Raw genomic sequence first — 21,485 nt, 5'->3', positions numbered from 1 at the left:
AAATATTTGTTATTAATATAGCAGACGATGGAGTGGTAACATCCCGTGTTGTGACCTGCAATGTCCACCACACGCCAAAGTTGACTTGTATCTGTTGCTGGACTCCTCTTCATCAGTTGGATTAAGTAATTGGAAGAAGCTCATCAACTTTACATTGACTTTGGTAAGAAAGATTTCAATGTTTCTTGCAACATTGTCTAGTAAAAGATAAATTTTAAGATTTTATAAAAACCATTAAATATGGCGCTTAAAATTACTAAATCGAGAGTCGCATCGGTGAATATGGTGGAGATAGTTTGTACATTTTTATTGACGTCTTAGACTTAGACTGTTAAGAACAATAGAAAATTTGCAGCTATTTTGTGTTAACTCAAGCGCCACGATCTGCAACAATCAAAGTTATTTACAATCTTGTCACCTAATTGCCTTCTGAGTTCAGCCGTTTATCTGCAGCTGGAGCCATTCTCTATTGGGTCTGATGACATGGTTGTGGGGGTGGGAAGATACAATTCGCGATTTGATCGCAGAAGCGAAATATCATTTGGAGAATATAATGGGAAACGAGACCTTAAGAGGAAAATCCAACGTATGCCATACAACGGAAGAGGTAGACGATTTAATGTGATGTTGCTGCAGCCACAGACTAACATAAAGCAGTTAAAGCACGCAAGCAATTTAACGTGTTGGCAAGGAAAAATTAAACTCATAGAACTCAGCATGCTTTGTTCTATTTTAGAATATCAAAGCTTTAATCCTGCATACGATCTACAATGTGCGTGTATAAACGAAGTCTTGCGTATAGGTTTACGTGATAGTCACATTAAAATTAATAGAATAAAACAAAGGTTAAAAAAATGACGTTTGAAAGTCTATAGGCTTCTACGTTTTAATTTAAAACTAATGCATAAGCGCAAGGCAAAGAGTTGGCCGAGTCTGAGCTGCTTCCTTCTTTTCAAGTGGTCTTGTTGTCCATTAATTTTCTTTTTCACTTTGCAACAAAAACGTGAAGAGTTGAGAGTAAAGTTTGACAAATTAATTAAGATTGAGTGCAACGAGATGGTATATGTATATCACAATAGGTCACGTAAGCCAATGTGTAAGATTTACGTAAAAAAAGTTGAAAGATGGCAACAAGTTAATTTTTAAATTTACTGTAGGAACCAGAACAGGACGCGCTTTGTGGCACGTTCGGTCAAAAAGCCTCACGCACCCTGGCAACCGTTTAGGTGTCCCTGACATTGTAATGGTTATAACTGATGGAAAATCGTCAGACAACGTACAAGTCCCAGCAAGATTCATCAAGGCATTCAGAGAAACTAAAGTAAGAACCAATTAAAGATCATTCGTGTTGTTTGTGGCATTTTTTTCATGTACATACTGTGGAGCCTGAGGTAGCGGTAATCTGTTTTTGTTGTCAAAATTCGATTGGAACTTTAACCAAACTGTATAGGAACCCGATCGTTTGTGACCAATACTTGTAAAAAGTAGCTTATATCATAGTCTGTGCTTGTACTAGACCACTGGGTGATTATATCAGACTGAATGACCCCACCGAACCACACGCTGCTGTATTTTAGCGAAGAATTTAGTTTATATTTTATCGCATGCGGCGTATACGGTACTTACCGTGGCTGGAGCTCTGGATCTTTTGACAGTCTTTGAGAGTCTTACCAACACACAACCGCCCTCGATAGGTGTCAAACAAGATAAATACTTGTTTGTAAACAAGTCGTTATCATCCACTTAATCCGAACCTTCATAAACAGATAAATGCCTAACTACTTAGATCCTATGCTGGAATATACATTTTCTCAACGATGGGTACTATCTTAAAAAATAAATAAATATTGTGTTTATGTAACCTATTCTGTCGGGCGAAAACTATACGATTCCTACTCTGACTCGTCGGTTTAGGACTGGCCGACTCCGACTCCGGACACGCCACAATCCCTCAGACTCCGCGACTCCAACTCCACAGCCCTGGTTATGACACTATGTTAGCACATTTGAAATGCAGTTGAGCAAGATGTTTAGGCTATGCAATAAAACAGAAAAGCTGACCAATCACACGAAGATACAGATGTATTTATATGTATACAGACGTAAAAGTTATTTATATTGATTGAAAAGCTATCCTTTGTTGAATGATTTTTATACAGAGCACTAAATTCCTGTAATTAAAAACAAAACGTATTTCTCGGCAGTCGAGTGTAGCAAGAATTGACAGCAATAGACACGTGTTTCACCCATGAGGCTGGGCTCATCAGTATCGCACCAATAATTCGTGCCACATAGTTCTCAACCGCTGCTTTTGTCAGTCAATTTTGCTACACTCGACTGCCAAGAAACACATGTTTTTGGAAAAGTCTTGATCGCCAGTGTGGAGGCTTCACCGGTATGGTTAGCGACACATAATGCTCGCTGTTCTACTGTATAGTGAGTAGTCAGGTAGTGCTGACGCCAGGAAGATCGCTCCTTCTCATCAACGGAATGTATTTCAATTTTTTCCTATTTTTGGCTTTAGATTTATGTTGTTGGAGTTGTCAATCAGTTTCATGAGATCAACGAAACCCAGTTGGCTCAGATTGCATCTGGTCCGAAGTACATGCAGGTTATTAAAGATGGATACGAAGAACTGGCTCGGAATTTCAGTAAAGTTTTAGCTGAAGATGTGTGTTGGATACCTTGCCAATATCAATACGAACAACGGTAGGAAATAAAAAAAAATTTATGCAAAAACGTGACAGATTTTGCTGAAAGTAATTGCAAATGGCTATTGATTCTTTGTCTGGTGAAATGTTATCCAATTTTTTTTTTAAACACTCCAACACTTTTCTTGCTTAGGCCTATCGTTAAAATTTGACACGAGCTGGCAACTAAGACTGTTCTTCTTTTATAAAATGAATTGACACAAATGTATCGTATAACTGGCACATGTTTTGTGTCTTATAATGAAAGTCCAAAGCATCAGTCACGTCTAACAAACCATCTCAAGTTGTTATCAATGTTTTTTTTGTTTTTTTTGTTGCAGAGAATTAGAATTACGGCGGAGCAAGCTAGAATTTTCAAAAAATGAAAAAGTAGAAGAACAGTTCTGGTCTAAAGTCGATTCAAACACATCTGCGGTAGCGGTGCAACCATTACCACACAATCAATCCCCCGTTTATCCAGAAGAAGGGGAAAGAAGGCATCACCGGCAGACCATCTTGGAAGAGAACATTCCTGGCCATACAGGTCCCCTAAAAAAACAGAGTCGCTAAATTGGCTATATTGAGCTACCATACTATGCTGTTGTGTGGAGTTACAGTGTATATCGCCGGCCAAGGTACGCGTTTAAATGTTTATGCTGAAAATCTCTTGCGTTTCTTTTTCTTCACTCATTGGCAACACTGAGTTGGCAAAAAGCACTCAATCGTCTAATCTAATTCTTTGTAATTGCAAACTCTGTGGCTATTGGCTAACAAATATAATATGGTTATTTGGTTGAAGACCAGCAGCTTAAAAACTGAAGCTTAATCAGTTTTATGAAAAGTTGAAATAAATGTTATAAAGTTCTTAATCAATGCAATGATCTCGTATGCCACGTCCATATGCTAGGGTACAACGTAATTGAACCAATTGGTCTGTAGAATGCATTTCCAATAAGATGTAAGACAGGGGTCGGCAACCTTTTTCGCACTACGGACCTATTTGAGGCAGGCATATTATTTTGCGGGCTGGCAATGAATAAAGCACATAATAGGCTATGTTTGTTGCATGCACAATTGTAGTCTAAACTCTAAACACATTACAATTCCAACTCATTCGGTTTCTGTAACGCTGAAAGTCCTGTGTTTGTTTTGTAGAGATAAGCTGCTTCCACCTAGAGATTTTGGTACTCCATGACACCCTTAGTGTGCGTTTTGCCCACCCAATATTTGCAATTTTGTCTTGTTTACTGTTGTTTTGCTGTTTTTGGAAAAAAAATTGTGAAATTTTTGTTCTTTTTTTGTTTAGTGTTTTTCGCAGCAAATGTTAAAGTAAAATCTATACTTTAGTAGGCTACTAGCCTGCTTGATCAAACAAATTAAAAATTTTTGTAGTATTTTGGCCTTGATTTTGCCCGGCCCGGTAACAAATTTCGCCACGGTGGTTGCCGACCCCTGTTGTAAGACGTATCTACTATAGTATCATATTTGCTTCAAATTTTTTCAACAGGTGTAGCCTATAACCCGCCGTTACAGCCTACCTCTACAGGTTATATTGTACTTTGTAGGGGTACTTTCTGATTTTCAATTTAACAATTTTTTGTCAACTACGCTAGTGTTTACAGTAGCATTTATTTATTTCACAGTTTCATATAGGTTTGTAGTAAGAGCTGATCTTTGCTGACCGCTGTGGTTACACTGCATGTAGCTATACCAACTAAACAAGCATTGCATGAAAAGAAAGAGTGGACCTATAAACATTGTTCAGATTTATTTTCCCAGATCATTTTAAAAACTAGTCTAATGATATTATCCTAATGATATTAGGTAAACAAAAACTTTGTCTATAGTACATTTTTCACTTCACTTAGTATTAAAGTAAATCATATTGACTAAACGTCATGATAGCATATAGTAGGCCTACGACTTAATTATAATGCACGACTTAATCTTACAACTTGATAAACAATGCAACCAAACACAACTTAAAATATTGCATTGCTGTAGTTTATGTGCAATTTATTTCTGTGCCTATTTTGTTATTTAAAATTTGGGTAGGGAAGGTAACTTTTTTAAACTATAAACAGACATAACTCAGCAACAACACTACATTTAACATCATAAAAACAAAAAACAATACGCGAAGTTTTCAGCTAGTCATACAGCCTTTTTCAGGCCTATAAGAGAAATGTTTTAAAAGAAATACTAAAGAATCATACAGTATCACAGCACAAATATGTTCGAATTTGAACATTTGAGAAACTGCTTAATTCGTTCACACAAATGATAACTGTAAAATTACGCAGCACAACAGGTCAACATTAGAAACTGCCAATCGTGTTCAATTAATAAAGCCTCACTGGAGTCTTTTGAAGTTGTTCGTAACTGTTTGTTCGCTTTTAACATCAAGATTCACGAGGCGTTGATAATCAAATCTTTCAACCCAGGGCTCAACAGACAACTATTATGCTGGCACAGCCTCCTATCTCGTGTTGTTCTTATGTCCGTCTTGCGTAGTCTGCTTGAGTCCTTCTCCTCTGAACCATCAATTTTACCTCACAAATATACAGTAAGTTACTTGACCCGTAGTGCTGCGTAATTTTTCAGCTATCATTTTGTGTGAGCAAGTTAAGCAGTTTCTCAAATGTTCAAATTTGACTATATTTTTGCTGTGATACTGCTTGATTCTTTTGTATTTCTTCTACAATATTTCTCTTATAAGCTTGAAAAGGGCTGCATGACTAGCCGAAAACGTTCCCGTATTGTTTTTTGTTTATATAATGATAAATGTAATGCTGTTGCTGTGTTATGTCTGTTTATAGTTTTTATTATTTATGTTGCGTCTTATAAAGAAATATAAAAAGAAACTTCTCAATCTAAGAGTTATTTGTAATTAGCCTAGGCTATTCTGTACATAAAATATATCCAATTGCTTGTTACCGAAACACAAAACACTGCACATAGAGATTGAAAAGCAACTTGAACGTAAGCCAGATAGCAAAATCTGTTGATTGTTTTTTATTTGTTCAACGCATTTTGATAAATCAGAGGTAGGCTACAGTAAATCAATGTAAAAAAGAAGGGTACGCGATTGCTAGCAAATTGCCGTTCCTAGCGCGTTTGTAGCAATTTATGTGAAAATGTCTGATAGCAATATTTAGTTTTCAGTGGTTTATATTATTCTGATAAATATCGCCTAAGCCAAAATCTGATATGGGTAACGAGTAGGCTACACAGCAGGCTTACACAGTACACACCCATGATAACTTAACCGAACAAAGACTTTCCTTGTGCGGCCGATAAATCGTCGGTTTAATCCTTGCAATACCAAAAGCACTGTGGATTTTATATCTTGCATTAATTTCATTGACCAATAGGCGACATATTCACATAGCCTACACGTTATAGTTTACTAGAGTGATTATCATTTTTTGCTGCTACCCAAACAGCAAATTCGTCATTTTTATATTGGTTCAACGTATGCAGACGTTGAACCAATGTAATAGGCTAGCAATACACCTGCGATTAAATAAAAGCAAAACTTTGGCAATCAAAATAGGAGAAACCGTGTAATTTGAACATGTATTGTGTTAACTTTTCAAGTTGACTTCTAATTGGCTATTAACTTACGATCTTCGGATAAGACAATCGATTTGTACCTCAGGACATTGTAGGCTTGATATGCCTGACCGCTAGGTTAGCATAGGCTCGCATAAAATAACTCACACACATGTCTAATTGTCTAACATGTTTCGATAAAAAGAAACAAAGCGTAATTAAAACGACGGTCATAAGAATGCGAAACAAAAACGGTTAATCTAAAACTGAAGGGACAACTTACAGGTCACAACACTAACAGGTACATACTTCATTTCAAAGCAAGAGAAGTTATCCATTAATCAATCAAAGATGATAACAAAATGTTATCCACCTCTGTAACAATATTAATAGCAGAATCGAAAGGTTTCAATTAAGTTGAATGATGTGCAGAAATTTCATAACGTCAAAAATATGGTTGATAAAAGATTGAGTTTTTAAAAACGATGGGACTCACTTAGAGCGTTTTGCATAAAAAACGAATCCAAATTTTGGTTTTGCGCAACGATAAATTTTGTATAAATTGCAATGCTCAATTACGTCGTCATGCGGATACCCAAAAGTAGTATGCATTGCTACTCGAAAAAAAAACTTTCTACAACTTTACAGTAGAATATAATGCCATGCCAACATGAATAAAGTCAGTGTTATTACTTCTTGTATTTTTGTGAATTAAAAACTAAACTTACGGCTTGGGATGTAAATTTGTAAAATGACTGTGTAGGCTATTCAATAAATAAATATGAAATGTTCAAATTACAAGAACAATTTCTCTTTTGCAACCACCACTCGTTTCAATATCGTACACATAGACCAGCCCATAAGGTTCCAAAAAATCCAACTACGGATGCTGTGGCCACAGTAACGGTTACTGTTCCTATGAGATTAACGAGAGCCCCTACACCCAAGCCAGTGATGATTTGAGAAAGCTGGATCATGCAAGTCACTAAAGCGCAGTCAGTTCCAATGCCTCGTTCGTCAGCGGACCCTTTCCAATCCTGAAACAAAATTAACAGCTTGGCTATCTGCATATGTCTAGATTTACATCTAAAACTAACACTTAAAGTACATTGTAAGAAACCACTGATTGACCGCAGTTTTAAAAACATTTTTTTCAAGTTAACAATAAGAAGAGATACCATCTTGCCTCATGATGATCTTACCAATTCTGGTTACTTTAAGTGTAGTTAAAGGAATGTCTATTAAAAAACAGTCGATTGTCAGAAGCCGCTAGTTAAAGTACAAACTTTGTATTTTTCATGATATTGAGCGACCAGCATATATGGGAGCGTGTATAAAGTTGCAGACATTATTCCCATCACAGATGAAAGAATGAGGACTACAGTGGTGGAAGGAAAGGCTGCAATGAAGCAAGTTCCGACGCAAAACGACAGATAGCCAAAAACATATATGAACCGTGCTCCAAAAAGCCGAATTAGTCTCCTCAAAAACACTGAAAAAAAAAAATTTAACTGGAAACTAAAGTACTGTAATTTGTACAATAAACTCTTGAAAAAGTAAAAATACATTAAAATATCGTAGACATTGAGGAATAAAGTTATTGTGTTTGAAGAAAAACTTATAGCCTACAACAGTACGTATTGAGTAACGCATTTGAGCAACGCATTTCAGGACTGCTCTGCACTCAGTGACACCTAGTGAATGGAATAATTCTCCGGCAACAACACTTCAACAACTTCACTCTGTCAATCTCGGTGACCGGGCCTGTGTCAGTTATTCAAAGCCTCTACAAGTATCCGAAACTGGCAGGATTAAGTTATGCAAGAAAATTTCCCAGTCCGAGGATAAAGATTCAATCAATCAATCAATTATTAAAATGATGTTCAGCTGTTTAATTATGCATAGAGTTAGAAAGATTCATCACCACAATACAAACAAGATACAACAGCATTTATCGTGAGTCCCCAATTTCCAATTTCCACTCCTCGCTTATAAAGTTCTCCTGCTCTTGCGCTAGGTGGCGCTCGAGGGTCACCCCGCAACACAACTTGACCAACAAAATCAGTGAAGAACAAAGCCATGGAGGCAAATGCTATCCAGCCCAGTAGATGACAAACGCATAAAATCCTGTTAAGAAAGCAACCAAAATAGGTAAACTGAAACTTACAAATTACCGAAGAACATACTGTAGCAATACAATTGATACACCTGTAAAGAAACTCCAACCTTGTCTGTTATATTTTATCAAACATTTTGAAAAGATAACAAATCCTTGTACATTGAAAGACGTGCAGCTTGAGGTAATTTTTTTTAAGGGTTTCGATACATCGACTTTATAGTTTCATCGTAAAGGTGAGTACGTTAACTAAAACGCGTTTGAAAATCTATGGTCTGGAGCAACATCACTTGAATTAGCAACTGAAGTAGCCAATCTATCTGGATCGTTAGAGGAGACTTTCTTGCTCTAAAATTAAACACTATTCAATCATAAAAGTATCCTAAGGTTTGTGACAAACGCATAGTTGGAATTTCGGATTAGAACATGAGAAACTATACCAAAAGCATCACTTTTTCTCACAAAAACTGTAGGCTACTTTTTATAGGCTACCGGAATGGAAGAAATGAAGTTAGTTTTAAACGTATATCAGGGTTCTCGCCAAAAGTAGTTTTACCATTACCTTTCTTTCAAAAACTCCAGCATTTTCGTGAGCATGTTAAACGTTAAAACAATTATCACCACATGGCCTATCTTCTTATTAACCTTAGTTCCTTGGGCATTGATTTAATGGACCGTAACAGGCTGCTTAGTCCTCCAGGAGGTTTTTCATTGTTTTTAGGTAGCTCCTTCGTAAGAGGTCCTCTTCTGCTGACAGAAGATCCAACATCAGAGAAGATGACATCTAATTCATGAGTATCTCCTTTATATTCTGGGGTTAAAAAATTGTTTTCTCTCTTTTGCATTTGGTTTGTTGTCATTTCTGAATTACATTTCAAGGTGTTGAAAACTGGATCAACAGATGCGTATGGAAACTGTTCACTGAAAGTACAGCCAAACGAAATTGAAGACATGCTGCTCGACGAAGCAACTTCTGAAAAGTAAGCACATCTGTTATAGCCTAAAAAGCGTTTTTGAACAACCAGAGAAACTGCAATCGAGAATTTACAATGATCTTGTTTTATAAGACCAACAACTCTAACATCGAAAAAATTATCGACTCTGTTTATTCCATTTACAAGTTCAAAACTTGAGTGAGTAAAATTACTGTTTTAGCCTACTATAAAAACAAAACCATTACTCTTTATTAACGTGTGCCTGTATCTGCAGGTTTTACAGGCTTTATTGCTTTAAAAGTCGTTGTATCTTTGCATTAAAACCGAAAAAGTAGGCAAACTTACCTTAATAAATAAAATGCCTCGTGACTAATGAATCTTTTTAACATAGGTGAAAAACAAGAAAGCAATAAATAAAAAAATTACAAAAGCCACGACCTTTTTCCACTAAAGTACCAATACTGTGGGCTATAGGCCTATAGCCTACTTGCAATTGAAGTTACAAGGCTTTGTAGAGTCAAAAGTACATCTTTACCGACAAATTAAAACTGAGGAGAGATCAATAGCCCAACAGGGTAGCCTGTTTCTCACTTCAAGTATTTAATGATTTTTTTGTTTACCTGACTCGGAACCGTAGCTTGTCTGGAAGTGCAGGTTTCGATCCGTTTGCTTTATGCTTCTGGGATGGGTCGGTCCAACTCCCAAAATGTCTTTGCTGCTTTTGGTTGGATATTGGACAACAGGCATGACTTGATTTTTATGTGGTTCATATAATCGCAGCAATGCAATGCTACCATTTGAAGTTACTTGACGCTCATAGTTGCTTTGTAAATAAGGTGATTGTTGCTTAACTGTCCAAGATTGACCTGGATGTCTATCAAAACTCGCAGTATTTTGATAGTTTTCAGCAAAATGAATTTGCTGATCCGGGATAAACGTTCCGTAAGAAGTCATTTCGCTGATTGGCAGCGGTTTGTTGTTTTCTAGTTTTCTAAAACTAATTCGATCACGTCGTGAGCTTGATGCCTTTTTAGAAGCAGTTTTAAGTTTGCTTTTGTGCTTCCGGAATAGTTTTCCCACGCCCCCGTTTGTTACCTTACGCAATCTTTGATCTACTACCTTCTCGTAAGGAGGAGGATTACTTTCGTAACACTTTTGTGTGCTCACGCTCTCGAATTGCTCAAAGAGTTTATTGCGGTTTAAACGCATCAAAGCGTTCAATAACGTTGTTTCAGCGTCAGAATTGCTTTCGGTAACATCACAATTACCATTGCTTCCAACATGGTTTTGATGAACATCAGGCAAGTGTTGTTTGGGCTTGGCAAAGTTGCCAAAGACTGAATGCTCCAAAGGTACTTCGGTTTGGTTTTCCTCCATTGAGCTTGTTTCGCGTTTTTTCTTCAGGTTTTTGTTGTTAATTGTACTCTGTGATAATAAAAGATTTCAACAACCAAAATATATATAGGCTAGATATTAGGGTATAACTCACATCACGAATGACAATAAGGAAACTAGAAGGCTAAGCCTATCCTAGTCCACGTAAACCTAACTTTCAATAATGTATAAATTGATTGAACAGAAATATAAATTAGTTCATCAATTCATTGATCTGTCAATGACCTAGACAGCAAAATTCGTCATTTTTACAAGATAAAAATGACGGATTTTGGTGTCTGGAGAAGAATTGAATGCTGAATCAATCAAAGTTATCTATCTATGCACTTAAAAAGACAGGTTAAAGAAGTACTGTAGGCTACATTGCAATCACAATCACTTGTCAGCGCCATAGCTCAGTTGGTTTGCTCGTGGCTTCATAATCAAAGAAGCTTCAAGATCAAGCGGAAATGGTTCGACTCTCGGGGTGTGCTCCTGAGCAACGCATTCAAAAGACCGCTCTTCATTCATCGCCACCAAATGAATGCAATAATTCACGGCAACAACATTTCGACAATCCGGCCCTGCGACAAAAGCCTCTACAAATATGTGAAACTACTAGGAATAACACAGGAACCTATCAAGCCTTCTCAGTCAGAGGATAAAGATTCAAAACCAACCACTTAAAATCAGATATATTATGTTTACACTCACAGGATTTTCTTCAGGGATGCTTAAGAGATTAAAGATGCAGCAAACAACGAAGATGAATGCACAAGCGATATATATGACCTGTCGATCGGAAGGGAAGAGCTTTTTCAGAGGAGTATCTCGTATCCAAGAGACTCCCCCGCTTGCATATCCAAAGGCCCCTCCAGCTCCTAATTTAGACCAAGAAAAATGTTCACTGTGTTTAAATCAGATCATTTTGCGCAGAAGATTGAAGCATGATATGATTTGTTATTTTATCACAATGGCATATCAATTCAAAAACAATTTTTGAGTTACACCGATAATTTTGAGGCATACCCTAATACACAGCTGATGATAAATTATATTGTGGCCTACTGTACAAGTGTACAACTATGGTCAAGATTTAATTAATAATATACAAAACATAAACTACTAGACATAATACATTCTAATTTACTGTAACACAATACATCACACACCTGTAGGTTAATTATGAACTGTTTGGTTAATTAGCTAAATAGGTTAAATATGAAACAATTTGTCATTGATCAGAAAATTACCAGTGAACACTGCTTGATAAAGCAAACTTTTTTTAACGTCTTCTTCATTACACACGTCCATAGTGTAAGCCCTGATTGGGCCTTCAATAAAATCGGCGCTGAAATCAAAAATGACGACCCCAGTAACTATGATAACGATGGCCATTGTCGAAGAGGAATCACTGCAAACAAATTAAAACATTAGACTGATTGTTTATTAAGCAAACTTCCACTGCCTTGATCACTGATTGCCCACAATTCAAATGTGATCTTGTTTACCCTCTGCCTAAAAATTAAAAAACGCAGTAGCCTACTGCACACTTAACTCAACAACTATCAGACATTTTGGGTAATTTTCAGGATTCGGTTGTTCTTCATGTAGCCTATCGTTCTTAATGTCGTCAGTTTACCACTTTTGTCAACAAACTTAGTTTCCAAAGGGCATAGCCTATTTAAGCATGCTTGAAACCTCTAGCCTACATGATAGTAGGCTAGTTATTGCAGGCAAACAACTTTTTCGAAAACGTTGCCGAAGGGTTTCGGTTCTATAAGTAAACTAGTTACCGTCGGCCTAAGCTTATACTACAAATATTTTTGGTACCGTATGTGCGAATGAAAAAAACTACAATTAGTAAAATAAAACTACCAATAGCCTTAATGATCGATGTGAAGCAATCAGATTAGATCTGTTTTCAAAAATTAACAAGTGTCCAGTGTTTAATTTTAACTTAACGAAAGATTCTGATTAGTACAAACCTTTGATTACTAAATCTTCGTGTCCGAGGATTAAATATTAACGCTATGTCTTGCCCATTTAAAAACAAAGTTAATCCGATTAGCAGCAAAATCGCCAAGCAGAGTATGAATGGCCTTCTTTTTCCCCATGGACAAAGGCACCTGAAAAACGAGTAGCCTAAGTAGTTAGATGAAATGATTTCTGTGCCTTCCGTTTTTTTGTTTCTATTAGCAGAATCAGAATGCAAAAGAAGAAATTATTTAATCAAAAAATAAATCAAACTAAAATAGGCTGCAAAGACATTAAGGAACATGTAGGGATTGTAGGCTAATGTTTTACCTGTCACTGACATTTCCTATAATCGGTTGTAGAATGAAGCCTAGTATAGGGCTGATCACCCAAACTAAACTGTACAAATGCAAAGGGAGTCCAATGCTTAGAAGAATAGGCGTTGTCAAACCTGCCTCTACTGCGTAACAGAACTCACGACCGAACATAATGGCACTGTTTAAGAGGAGTCGCAGAGTTGTGCGTTTTGGGGGATCAGCAGTTACTTGGTTTGGTGATGCAAAAGCTGAAAAGGCTGAGATTGTAGAGGCTGGAAGAGAAGTGATGGAATTTCGACGTATTCGTCGTAACTTTCCTCTTGAAACAACAGAAAAATTATCTTCGTCGCTTTCTTCTTTGAGTTCAGGAGGGGCACTTGCTTCAGGAGATTCATTAAAAAGTGGTGCAATTTTGCTGCTTTCTTGATACGCTTCGCGATGAATTCTTTCTGTTTCCTGTTTATCAACTTCTACTTGCTGGACCGAGTCAAACTGAACTTTTGAAATGGACAAACTTTTTTCTGAAAATCTGCTTCCAAAACTTGCGTTGTTGTGATTAAGAGCATTTGAAGGCGTAAGATTTTGCAAACTCATTGTTCACAGACACTACGAATATTCTTTTCTAATTTTCACTTGGAGATAAAAATGATTTGACTGCAGTAGGCTATAGGCTATACCACATTCAAGTGTGTTCCAAAAGTCGAAGAGTAAATTGGTACAAAATCAATTAATGGTTTTAAATAATTCTCTATATCAGGGATGTCCAACCTTTTATTATAGTAGGCCGCATTGTCACTTGAAATAATTCAATGGGCCGCAGAACCTATTAAATTTCAAGAAAAATACGTAGGCTACATAAAAAAACAATTAAAAACCATTAATTTCATCTTTAAAAATGGGAACAAATAACACACACATAGAAAAAAATTATTTTTACAATATCTTTGACATTGTTTTCCAGCTAAGATGTTATCAACATTTACATTAAAGGACGTTGTCTTGATTCTTAGGATGTTTGCTAAGTGTTAATCGGTCAGTCTGTTTCTTTCTGCAGTTTTTTTTACGTTTTTCGTAGATGAAAATAACTGATCGCAACAATATGTGCTGCCCTACATGCACAATAATTTTCTGGACAAACTAACTAATTTATTAAGTTCATTACATGAATGTAATCTTATGAAATAAAGCAAGAGTGTGTTCTCTGTGGAAAGTTTTCAAACTTCCTCGACTTTGCAATTCAATCAGTTCAAGTTGGAATCCGGATGGCGCTTTATCACATTGAAATGAAACTGGGTCACTGAATAACTTTAATTCAATTTCAATCTTTTTGTAGTCAGAAAATCTGACTGTAAACTCTTCAAGAAAATTTTCAATTCTACAAGCAAATCAGTAAGTCCTATAACTTACCATACTTTTCATAGTTTACAGAACAGTCTTGAGCTCTTTCAGATAGACTACAAAAATATACAATTGCGCCAGCTTTCAGTTGTGCTATGAAAAGTTTTAATTTCCTGGTAAAGCTACTCATTCGCTCACACATTGAACTGCACAACTGACCTTTCCCTTGTAAATGCAAATTGACCTCAGCTAGCGTAGCATTTCTGTGATGTCAACTAAGAAAGACAAATCTTTCAACTATTCTTCATTTTCTATCAAGTTCACGTTTTGTTTCTTTTTCTCCATGAACTGTTTTATTTCGGGTAACAATAATTGAAATCTTGTTTAGGTGGCTGCTCTACTGAGCCATTGAACTTTAGATATAATCGGACTTATATTTTATCTTGTTGCTCCCATACCATACTATTACTACGCCCCTAAAAAGTGACTGGTACATTTTAATTAGACTAAGATTCAAAGTTCAAAATACTACTTGGAGTGAAAATGATTAGCGGGCCGTACAAAAATCTCAGGCGGGTCGCAGGTTGAACATTTCTGCTCTATATAACTTATTATGAAATTGCGATTGAAACAATGCAAATATAACAACATTTATTTGATTAATTCTTACACTCCTGTTCGGACGTTTACATTGTTGCAATAGCTGATACCGGTACGGGCTATTAGGCTACAGTATTTGCATAAATTGAGGTGTCTACATTTTGTATAACACAGTTCTAACATATTAATGACGTAAACAAATGATTTCATAAATACAACTGGTTTATCTTGAAACATCAACATGTTTCTTGTATAACCCAGATCTAACCCATATTCTGACCAAAGTTGCCGGGTAGTTTAAAACGTTTTCAGGCAATTTTAGTCTGAAATTTTGGCAATTTAAGGCAATAATGAAAAGAGTTTTTATAAATGCTTCAAAACTTCACTGACACCACAAGAAATGAAACATCAGAAAGCAACAGTTTAGCTAGCCGTCGGACACAGTAGGCTTATATGAAATTAGGCCAATTCATCGTTTCTGTCCGATTTTTCAGCCATCTGGTAATTATAAAATCTGACAACCAATAACATTTTGTTTACTTTGTTAGGTCATAGTTCGTTGCCCACGTTTTTGCAGAAGAGGTAAGCCAAAAATAAACACAATAGTACGAACATGAATTAATCTAACCATGTAAACTATTACAGTTGGCGACCCAGCCAAATCAAATAGCAAGTCACTGTTGGGTCGCTACCCCTGGTTGAGAAGCACTGGCCTGCCTCAGCATACGGAATCGCTAAGGCGAAGCGTATGGTAGGCCTATCAAGAGGCAAAAACGGCGTAGCTTACATGGTTTTCATTTCTGCCACTGCAAACGCTTGTTGGTGTGATACCTTTGAAAATTTTGAACTATTGTTCATTGATGGAAGCATACTCACAAACAAATAAACACAGAGGGATACGTGAAAAAAAAAAAAAAACGCAGGTCAAATCGATGCATCGTCTTGCATCCGCAAATTATATAGTTAGAATTTCTCCTTTCTAAAATGTTTAGACTATTGCATTACGGCTGGGCTAAGCTTCATACTACCTACCACAAGTTTATAGTAGCTTTATATCAAAAATTAAAGCTGTATTGCCTCGTAATGTTTCTAAATTATGCTCTTATAGACTAGTAAGAATCGTCTCTGTATATTTTTTACATGACATTTTGCTATGTTTCATAGGCTATGCTCCTATGCACCTCATCGCATGCTGCAAACGGACGGACCATAAAACTCACTTTTTTCATTTTGAATCTCTTTTTATACCCACATACCACAGCGACATTCAATTAAAAATAATCTTACAAAAGCAATCATGAGATTACAGCGGCTGCATCTTATTCCAATGTTAAGGCGATTGTGTCCATATTAGCATCACGAGAAAAGTGTAAAAGCTTTGTTGCAGCAGCTAATCAAGAATTATACTTTTAACACTTCGCTACTACATTATTTTGTAAATGTTTTCTTCTTTGGAGTTAGTTTTCTCTTGAGAGAAGACTAGAAGTTTAGTAAAAAGAGTGAAGACAAGTTGAATGTCCGAACAAGATTGCAGCAGCCGCAAGATACAAATAATTGTAGCCTATCATGGAGTGAACGCCATTGCGAGCGTGTTGCACAAATATTTCAGTGGAAGCAAAAATAAGCAAAAATATCAAGTTTGACCGGTAGGCCTAACAGTACTATTTTTTATCTACCCGGTGGCGGTGGAGAATGAAACCGTAGCCTAGTCATGTTTTTTTTTTCCGAGATTGGACACTATGAAACCCTTCCGACCCCACAGCCCTATTTGGACTAAGAAAGCTTCTTTGAAGGATTTTATTTCTGAAGGTTTCTCGTAAGCTTAAGGCCCTGATCGAATAAAAGCGGAAGACATCATACTACTCGAGTTTCAGCCTTGCTTTGGATGATCGGTGGTGCATATCCATATGTGTTGAGCTCGAATCGAACGTCCAAGTTGACGGAAATTGCGGACGTCCCCTTGGATGGGAATTGAATCGTTATCAAGATTGCACTATCGTGTCCAGTATGCCAAACAAGGGTGAAATGAAAATATACCTATGGCGTTTTCCATTATTGTTCGATCCAGGCCTTAATGACTTTACACATCTCCACACCCTCTTGAAGCCTATTGGTAGAAATTTCGAATCACTAACATAGGCCCATCACTGACAATGACCGAGTGACGTTGCCAAGTACGTATTCTTCTCAATCAATCAAGCTACTTTAATCACTAGATATCACTTAGGCTAATAGAGAGCTGTGAAGCTGACTTTAAAATGCATTGCTCCATCCAGGGACGTTGAGAGGATAACTTGAGCCCAGTAACAATGAGATTCTCCGACCTCACATCAAGACACTTTTGAAAAAATGCAATAGGCCACTGGTAGGCCTATGTCCAGATAACATAGGCTACTGTGGTTACCTACTTGGAGTACTTTGGAAAGGTTACGGGCTCCAAATATCATCCCTGACCGGGTCCAAAAGTACCCTACACCGTTAACTCAGTGGCTAAACGGCCGACTCAAGGCCAAGCCTGGTTCGACTCTCGGGGTATGCGCTTGAGCAACACACTTTAGGACTGCTCTCAGCACGTAGTGGATGGAGTAATTCCCAGACAACAAAGCTTCAACAATCACAAAGTTCACTCTGCCAATCTCGGTAACCGGCTTGTGTTAAAAGCCTCTACAAGTATGTGAAACTAGGTTAAACTGGTTCACAAGTAAGGAAACTTTTTTAACGTACATAACTTAATGGATTGCTACAACATGCATTGCATAGTAATTGAGGATAGAGCTTCGGTAGAGAGTTTGTCTTGTTGAACCATAGGCATACGAAGCCGAGCAACGTGATCAAGTTTAACATCTTCAAGTTTATTACATTTACATAAAACTACGCAACAAATTAAGTATCGAACGTTTTCGACATCACAAGATGTCCTCTTCAGGAATAATATACATACAGCTTAACTACATCTGAAAAAAAATTACAATGGTTTTAAATCTATAAACAGAAAAAGACAAAAACTGCACAGTACTTCTGACTACCTCAAACTCAACGATATAGGCTCCACCGCACCTTACACACTCTTTCAAAACGACCCGATATCAAGGTGTGCAAATTTGATAAAGGCGAAGGTGTAGCCATTTTGGACAGCGAAGACTATTTTGAAAAACTGGACCAAATTGTAGATAAAACCAAATTCATTGAAATGGACGAGAATGTTAAAGTACATCCACTAATTTCTAAAGAAAGATCTATTCAATATTACGTTAGAAAATGTTTGAAAAAATTCGATAAAGACATCATAAAATCTCTGATCCCGACTGGAAGTTGCCCTGGAAAATTATACGGTTTGATCAAAGTGCATAAGCCAGGCAATCCCGCGAGACCGGTCGTTTCCATGATTGGCACTCCGGAATATCAACTGGCAAAATTTCTGGACAATATCATAAAGCCGTACATTCCCAACACTTACATGCTAAATTCGACGAAACAATTTATGGAAAAACTGAAGGATTTTAAATGTCCTCCGAATAGTGTTATGGTGAGTTTCGATGTGACATCGCTATTTACTAACGTGCCGCTTCGAGAAACCATCAATATTATTGCTGATCACATTTTTAATGACAACCAACCGCATCGACCACTCATTGAGAAAAAGGATTTCATAAAATTGTTAAATCTGGCCACTGAAGGTATGTTTATGTTTAATAATCGCTCGTTTAAGCAGATCGATGGCGTCACCATGGGTTCTCCACTTGGTCCAACTTTGGCCAACTTCTTTTTAGCGCACTTAGAAACGAAAATGTTTGAAGTGTTCCGTGATTTTTACCCTAAAATGTATGTAGCCTACGTTATGTTGACGATATTTTTGCAATTTTTGACAACGATCAGTCTTGTTCGCAATTTTTAAACCTTTTAAATGCTCAATATCAAAACATCAAATTACTGTTGAAAAATCTGATGACACTATTGCCTTTTTAGACGTTGAGGTAAAAATAAATCATGACTCGTTTGACACACAAATCTGGAGAAAACCCACCAACACTGGCCTACTTTTAAATTACAATGCTTTTTGCCCAAATAAGTGGAAATCTGGATTAATCTTATGTCTTTTATCTCGTGCCCGTTTGGTTTGCTCGACGGACTTGTTGTTCCACAATGAAACTAACAAGTTGAAAAATATGCTACATTTAAATGGATACCCGTCATACTTATTTGATAAAACATTAAAAGCTTTTTTGGATACGAAACCGAAAGATAAACCCGAAGAAGACGACTTTAGCAACTTTTTTGATATACCATTCTTGGGAAAAGATTCGGTAAGATTTTCAAAAAATCTAGCTAAAATTGTCAAAAAGAAATTTGATTGTGACATTTACCCTGTATATAGAACGTTCAAAGTAGGCAGATATTTTCAGCTGAAGTCGCCTACGCCCTTTGCTCCATGTTCTAATGTCGTTTATAAATTCAGTTGTTTGCGTGATGCAAGCCTGACATACATCGGTATGTCAACAAGACATTTATCGACTAGAGCTGGGGAACACCTGAATTTGAATTCTAGAAAAGCGCAATTAAAGATCACATTTTTTCATGTACAGAATGCCAAAATAACGTTTCTATCAAGCAGTTTGAGATCATGTCCAGAGGCAGGTCTGAGTATCAAACTAAGATCTTGGAAGCCTTGTACATAAAACGTCACAATCCACTTTTGAACAGACAATTGTATGCTTGCGGCTCGTCTTTCTTGCTCTCTGTATTTTAAAATTAGTTTTTTGCACCTTGCCTTTCTACCATATCATGTGATCTGTTTAACACCTTTTGATGCAGTTACCTTTGATTCTCGTGGAGCCCATATCGTTGAGTTTGAGCTAGTCAGAAGTACTGTGCAGTTTTTGTCTTTTTCTGTTTATAGATTTAGTTAACCATTGCAATTTTTTTTGATTGATTGAATTTTTATCCTCGGACTGGGAAAGCTTCTTGCAGAGCTTAATCCTGGCAGTTTCGCATACTTGTAAAGGCTTCGAATTACTGACGCAGGCCCGGTCACCGAGATTGACAGAGTGAAGTTTCCGATTGTTGAAGTCCTGTTGGTGGGGAACTATTCCATCCATTAGATGCTAGATGTAGTTAGGTTGTAGTTAGGTTTTCAGATGTAGTTAAGCTGTATATGTATATTATTCCTGAAGAGGACATCTTGTGATGTCGAAAACGTTCGATACTTAATTTGTTGCGTAGTTTTATGTTTATGTAAATGTAATAAACTTGAAGATGTTAAACTTGATCACGTTGCTCGGCTTCGTATGCCTATGGTTCAGTAATTGAGGAGTTACAGGAATATTCTAAAGCATGCAAGTGAGATCTGATCCATCACTGTCAAAGAGCGATGATACGATGGCTCTGCTGTTCCAAGTGCGTTTCTGACTACCGGCTGACGATGAAGTACCAGCTGGCGATGAAGAGCTGAGATCCAGGCTTGACATCCATCAGCTTGAAGATACCATGAGATGCAGAATACTGCGTCGATAGCCTACGGATACATGCAACGCATAGAAGAAGTCGCGTGGCCAAGAAAATTCAATCCTTTAACGTCCATGGAAATAACCTCCGATAAGGACGTCCTGAGAATTGCGTTGGCTAGACAACGTTGGAGCCCCTTGATCGGTCGACCCTCAGGATCGTTGGAATGGAGAAATGCCACCAAACAGAATAGAAGATTGTTGACCACCAACCCTCGCGATACGGTACTGGAAACAGCAAATAGGAGACGATCCTAAAGATGGACAGAGACACAAAGCATAAACAACGCAATTTTTTGATTCCCGGCATGAAGGAAGCCTCATAGGCTAACGAGTAACGTGTTAATGTTATCTTATTGATAGTTATATTAATAGCTTAAAGTTTAGTTCAGTTGTTTTTAATTCTGACCATCACAGTAAAAACAATAGTCTACACTTCAACATAGCGAAGGTCTAGAAATAGATGGAAGCGACAAAACGCCAACGTTATATCATGCTTGTGACCGAAATAAGTAATTACGTTAAAAGAAAATTGGCACGGTCGCAACACCTTCAGAAAAATTTAGGATTAAAAAGAAAACAAAAAAAAATTAATAGAAAGTAAATTACACACAAAAATAATAACATAGGCTATATCCAGGCTATAGCTTTGTCATCACATAGATAATAGCTTTTAACTTAGCTGATGTTTTCAAGATTTGTATAAATATAGACATTTGGTTTGGTTTTGAATCTTTATCCTCGAACTGACTAAGCCTGGATTGGTTATTCCTGGTAGTTTCGCATACTTGTAGAGGCTCTTGACGCAGGTCCGGTTACTGAGATTGGCAGAGTGAAGTTTTCCGATTGTTGAAGTGTTGTTGCCTGGGAATTATTCTATTTACTAGGTGCCGCTGAATGGAGAGCAGTCCTGAAAGTACGTTGCTCAAGCGCACACTTGCTATGAAGATCGGCCATAATGCGTCATCGGTGAAGGGAACACATCTTGACGCGTTCAGCTCATAACAAAGAAGAGCAAATCAAGCAAAAAAGATTAAAGAAGGAGAGAGAAAAGTTTTATTTCGTCTGTTGCGAGAATAGTG

At 37.0% G+C, this 21,485-nt stretch overlaps 2 protein-coding genes across 2 annotated transcripts; one reads left to right on the top strand and one right to left on the bottom strand.

Moving 5' to 3' along the window:
- Positions 1 to 38: 38 nt before the first annotated feature.
- On the top strand, positions 39 to 3,559 carry LOC145775990 (uncharacterized). Its single transcript, XM_082587401.1, has 5 exons — positions 39 to 163; positions 454 to 607; positions 1,158 to 1,321; positions 2,525 to 2,709; positions 3,032 to 3,559. The coding sequence occupies exons 2-5, from the start codon at positions 484 to 486 to the stop codon at positions 3,258 to 3,260; spliced, it is 702 nt and encodes a 233-aa protein (XP_082443527.1). The 5' UTR covers positions 39 to 163; positions 454 to 483; the 3' UTR covers positions 3,261 to 3,559.
- A 3,519-nt stretch (positions 3,560 to 7,078) lies between these two features.
- LOC145775506 (membrane-associated transporter protein-like) lies at positions 7,079 to 13,558 on the bottom strand. Its single transcript, XM_082586802.1, has 9 exons — positions 12,978 to 13,558; positions 12,659 to 12,799; positions 11,924 to 12,084; positions 11,385 to 11,551; positions 9,917 to 10,721; positions 9,007 to 9,223; positions 8,170 to 8,372; positions 7,532 to 7,737; positions 7,079 to 7,282 (listed from the first exon to the last, which is right to left on the bottom strand). The coding sequence occupies exons 1-9, from the start codon at positions 13,556 to 13,558 to the stop codon at positions 7,079 to 7,081; spliced, it is 2,685 nt and encodes an 894-aa protein (XP_082442928.1).
- Between the last annotated feature and the right edge of the window lie 7,927 nt (positions 13,559 to 21,485).

The sequence above is a fragment of the Aplidium turbinatum genome, chromosome 8, assembly GCF_918807975.1.
Source record: "Aplidium turbinatum chromosome 8, kaAplTurb1.1, whole genome shotgun sequence".
NCBI classification, from domain to species: Eukaryota; Metazoa; Chordata; class Ascidiacea; order Aplousobranchia; family Polyclinidae; genus Aplidium; species Aplidium turbinatum.
The sequence above is the reverse complement of the archived record's forward strand: the minus strand, read 5'-3'. Positions and strand labels throughout refer to the sequence as shown.

What these genes read in the sequence shown, in the direction of transcription:
- LOC145775990 (XM_082587401.1), top strand. Translation starts at nt 484, where the DNA reads ATGGTTGTGGGGGTGGGAAGATACAATTCGCGATTTGATCGCAGAAGC. An exon ending in TATGCCATACAACGGAAGAG is followed by an intron (nt 608 to 1,157) that starts GTAGACGATTTA and finishes AATTTACTGTAG; the next exon opens with GAACCAGAACAGGACGCGCT. An exon ending in AGGCATTCAGAGAAACTAAA is followed by an intron (nt 1,322 to 2,524) that starts GTAAGAACCAAT and finishes TTTTGGCTTTAG; the next exon opens with ATTTATGTTGTTGGAGTTGT.
- LOC145775506 (XM_082586802.1), bottom strand. Translation starts at nt 13,558, where the DNA reads ATGAGTTTGCAAAATCTTACGCCTTCAAATGCTCTTAATCACAACAAC. An exon ending in TCAATGCCCAAGGAACTAAG is followed by an intron (nt 8,373 to 9,006) that starts GTTAATAAGAAG and finishes CTTTCTTAACAG; the next exon opens with GATTTTATGCGTTTGTCATC. An exon ending in TGTATCTTGTTTGTATTGTG is followed by an intron (nt 7,738 to 8,169) that starts GTGATGAATCTT and finishes TTTTTTTTTCAG; the next exon opens with TGTTTTTGAGGAGACTAATT.